Below are 4,715 nucleotides of genomic sequence, written 5' to 3' on the forward strand. Positions count from 1 at the left end.
TGGTTCGATTATAATGTGTGAAGCCCATTGCTGGTGTCCCACCGCCGTGATATTGGTGGAATATTGCTAAAGGCGGCGTAAAACTCACTCATGTATGCATATGGAAATATCGCGGCACTGACTGACTGAGTATGGTTTTACGCCGCTTTTAGCAATATTCCAGCAACATCACGGCGGGGGACACCAGAAATGGGCTTCACACATTGTACCCATGTTGGGATTCGAACCCGGGTCCTTCGCGTGACGAGCCAACGCTTTAACCACTAGGCTACCCCACCGCCCCGTACAACCGCAGAAACAACGCGATACATCAGAGATGAACCTCCCGGAAAGAAATATCCAATGACCAACCAAACCCGAGTTGAGTAAACGTTAGCAGCTGTGTATATCTAGCAGATCTCGTACACCAGGAACAACGTAAGGGGTTTATACAAACCAACTTTATCATACTCAACGGCCTCCTAATCGCATCATGAAGCACCACTGTGACCAAGATAATCCTGTCGCCACTGCCACAGGGGCAATATCAAACTGGAATAAACATGAGAAAATACAACTTTACACTTATTATCTTCTTTGAAACATTTCAAAATGTCATTCCTTTTGAGTTTATAAAGTTCCGGATTGAGGTTATCCAGATTGGCAATGAAACCACGAACCATGCCATACATGAAGACGTCATCGACCCAGAAGATGGGAACAAGTAGTGTTGCTTTATACAAAGCTGGAATTATGGATCCAGCCATAGTCACCGCAAAACCACTACAGAAGTCCACTGGAAAAGTGTCGTAATGTCTGAACTGATATTTCTGTACAGCCCATTTTCCTCGTCTGTTTACTTTAACTGCATGACGACTGTACAAAACCCGACACAGGATACTGTTTGTGGAGTTTATCTTATGATATATGTGTGAGAAAAAGTTGTAAAGATCCACGTAAACATCATCATCGATTTTGACGACGTTTTTCACGTTTCTGCAATTGTGGCTGATCCATTTTAATCCCATGACAGCTTTATACGTCAGGTTCCTATAGGTGTCCAGAAACCGACCTTGGACAATGTCTCTGTATTGGTTGAATTCTTGGTTGATCTTATCCTGGAGTTTGGCATCGTCACTTTTTATTCCCAGAAGAAACAGTAGTCGAATGGTGTAGTTTTTGTAGATTGGGGCTTTGTTAAGAACAGTCCTAAATATACGGCGGCGATCGGGATTGCGAACAGCACTGTGCACAACGAGGAGGAGATCGACTTGAGAAACACCTTCACATAACATTTTATTTTCCAGAGCTATGCTTAACAATGCATCAGTCTCACCTCGCTTCAACCTATGGAGTTTTATGTTGACACCGTCGACGTCGCTGTAATAAACCTCTTTCAGGTCACGCTGTTCGTGATATGTATCTATGTCTGCGGTGTTCTTGTTATTAAATCTTTGTAATCCAAATATGTACAACACAATGGAGACAGAGAGTTGGAGCATTACCAAGAAGATGAACACACCGTTTGCTCTAAAATGCATAATGCATAACTCGTCACAACAAGAAACAAGTGTGGCGCCTATACAGATCTGGAGCTCAGTTTAAAGAGCAACACACAAGATTCATTGTCTTCCAAATCCAGCGTCTGTCCATGTGCTGTAACATATAACGGATGGAACGGGTTAGTATCTGCTTAGTTATCTCTCAGGGCCAACTTAAAGTTTAAAGTTTAAAGTCTTTGAACTTCATATAGAAGAGATACACTTAATGATAAGAAATTAGGGATGTAAACTTTTTGTTTTGAGGAACACGACGTTCGGGGGTATATTCTGACTCCTTCATCATGTGAATGAAAAACACGGGGAAACAGATAACTATTAGGGGTGGGTATTGCAGAGAATTTTCATATTGCGATATATTGCGATGCGAAAGCATATATTGCGATATGTATTGCACTATAATGAAAGAAGTTCTTTTTTAACCACAAAAAAACCTACTTATAATCGAATTATAATCGAATAATGCTTGATTTATAAGCAAAAACACATAAAATTACTATGCTTGATTAACCTTTAATAAAAAAATAAACAATAGTTGCCCCAAATAAAAAAGGAAAGGAAGAATTAGAAAACGGAAACATCCGAAGATTTCCGAGTGTTACGAAATTTTCCGAATGCATGTCAAAATACCGGTTTTCGATCAGCGTATCGCAATATGTATCGTTTTCATGGCTGAACTGGTAAACCGGTTATATTGCGCAGCCCTAATAGCTATATAAGTGCATGTGAAACAACAACAGTGATAAGACAACAAGGGAAGCAAGTAGTTAATTGGCGCTCGTTGGTAAGGGCAATGGACAATTAGAAGCCAAGGATTAATCCACGCATTAATGTTGAGATAACCATGGAAACCAGTGGTTAATGGCTCTGATAGGTAAAGACAATGGCGTAGTTTTATAAAGAATGTTTGGATAATTTATGCATGCTTCAATATTTTAAACATTTTAATCCTTGCCTGTCTGAGTGAGGGAGCTAAAATTTTACGTCACATCGGCAATATTTCAACCATATCGTGACGAAAAAAGTCATAAAATGACAATAAATATATTTATACTTTTTAAAAAGCTGTCGAAGGACAGTATAACAACTAGATTATCACAAATTAATAAAAACTAGTTTGCGTTCAGTGTAAAATGCTTCATCATTTCCGAACAACACAATATAACATCGGGCTATAGAGCGCCAGCAACTGAAGGTAGATCACCATGCTAGTGGCCATGGGGACTGACAGTACTTTTGCTACCTGCATGGACCCTAGCTGGATTTACATCAGCTCGTCAGCTCTTGGCGAATATTGAGCTATTTAGCCATAAATTAAAATTACAAGCATTCAACGATTAAGATAATCAAATACTTTGAATTATAGGGTCTTAAGTACCCTATTCAGATGACAATTCAGATGACAATGCTACTTCAACCTCATCTGAGGGTACAGCCACTAACAATCAAAGTTATTTATTCATTCGACCAAATAAAATAAAAAGAACTTATTAATTACTGTACATGATCACAATTCATGAATCAAATCAATTTCCTTTAGAAAACCAAGAACTAAATGAGGATTTATATTAAAAAGACTCCTTAAAATTGAAACTGAAATATCGATCCCTTGTAATGGAAACAATCCTTACCTCTCTCTCTTAGGCTGTCGACAACAAGATGACTTCAACATAACCAACCTCAAACTGTGTTTCGTTTGGAAATCAATGGTCATATGTCGTATTGTCAGGCACGTTGAAGGTTATGCTGCAACATAAAATATACGTATTGTCCTCTGTGCCATGTGTTGCATTTGCAGACGCTGAACGTTGCTTGTCGATACAGTGAAGGACTTGAATGAATTACGTTTAGGCAGTGAAGCATCTGCTATGTACTGAGGACCGCCTCCGTGGTGTAGTGGTGAGAGCGTCCGCCCCGAGAGCGGAAAGTCGCTGGTTCGATCCCCGGCCGCGTCATACCAAAAGACGTTAAAATATGGTACTTGTTGGTCCCTGCCTGGCGCTCGGCATTAACGGGTACAACAAGGACTGGTCGTCTCGGAGTCAGTATAATGTGTCTGAGTGGGGTATTCATGCTTCACTGCGGCATGGTATCTCAGTGGGCTAGCACTATAAAACCAGCTTCAGTCTGGGCTAGTACAAGCAGCCGCACTTACACATACACACGCATGCACGTCGCCATATGAGCGAAATATTCTCAAGCACGACGTTAAACCCAATTTCCCCTCACCTCGCCTCTGTGCCATGTGTTGCATTTGCAGACGCTGGACGTTGCTTGTCGATACAGTGAAAGACTTGAATGAATAACGTTTAAGCAATGACACATCTGCCATGTACTGAGACTCGTGAATGAGAAAACTGTGCATTACCTCTCTGTGATAATGTCTTCATTTATATATCTGGTGATTTATCTCTTAGCGGAATATGAAGGGATGATGTAAATTCAGGGGCCATGCAAGAAGCAAATGTACTGACAGTCCTCATGGTCTTTAGTGAGTGAGTGAGATAGTGAGTTTAGTTTTACGCCGCACTCAGCAATATTCCAGCTATATGGCGGCGGTCTGTAAATAATCGAGTCTGGACCAGACAATCCAGTGATCGACAGCATGAGCATCCATGGTCCTTAGTATGGTGATCAACTTTCAGTTGTTGGCGATCTATAGCCTCGTTTTATATGTCTTGTACTCTGTAGTTCAAATATTTTAGATTTAATTACTAGTTTTAAATGTATATCTGTGATCATATTGTTGTTTTACTGTCCTTTGTTGACAGGATTTCAATATTTACTGTCTATTACTATAAATCTATAATTTGATTTAGTCACGATATGGCTGAAATATTTCTGATGTGGCTTAAAATATTAACTCACTCACTCACTCAGCGGAATATGGCTTGGTATAAGGTATAAAATACAGTATATCACTTTTACAACAGTAATATGACCACGAGGCATAGATTCGAAATATATTTGAACTCAATAACAGTAAAACTTCGTTTATCCGGATCCTGTTAAACTAGAAAGATGCATAATTTATACTGGGTCCATTTACAGTGTATGGAGAGAAATGTACACGTGACCATTTGTTCTTCGGAACTATTTCTCGAGAAAAAGTATGATAAACGCTACTCAATCTGTAGTTTTATGTATCGAGAAAATCCCAATCGCTGTCTATTTGAA

General features: G+C 39.6%; 1 protein-coding gene across 1 annotated transcript; it reads right to left on the reverse strand.

Annotated features, from left to right (window-relative positions):
* Positions 1 to 220: 220 nt before the first annotated feature.
* LOC124258024 (beta-1,3-galactosyltransferase 5-like) lies at positions 221 to 1,630 on the reverse strand. The gene has a single exon (XM_046692100.1). It carries the CDS (start codon positions 1,518 to 1,520, stop codon positions 471 to 473), a length of 1,050 nt encoding a protein of 349 aa, XP_046548056.1. The 5' UTR covers positions 1,521 to 1,630; the 3' UTR covers positions 221 to 470.
* Between the last annotated feature and the right edge of the window lie 3,085 nt (positions 1,631 to 4,715).

Source organism: Haliotis rubra, unplaced genomic scaffold (genome assembly GCF_003918875.1).
Source record: "Haliotis rubra isolate DU_JTF1 unplaced genomic scaffold, ASM391887v1 Scf68, whole genome shotgun sequence".
NCBI classification, from domain to species: domain Eukaryota; kingdom Metazoa; phylum Mollusca; class Gastropoda; order Lepetellida; family Haliotidae; genus Haliotis; species Haliotis rubra.

Bases quoted from the DNA above. Each gene is read 5' to 3' on its own strand.
- LOC124258024 (XM_046692100.1), bottom strand. From the start codon at position 1,520: ATGCATTTTAGAGCAAACGGTGTGTTCATCTTCTTGGTAATGCTCCAA.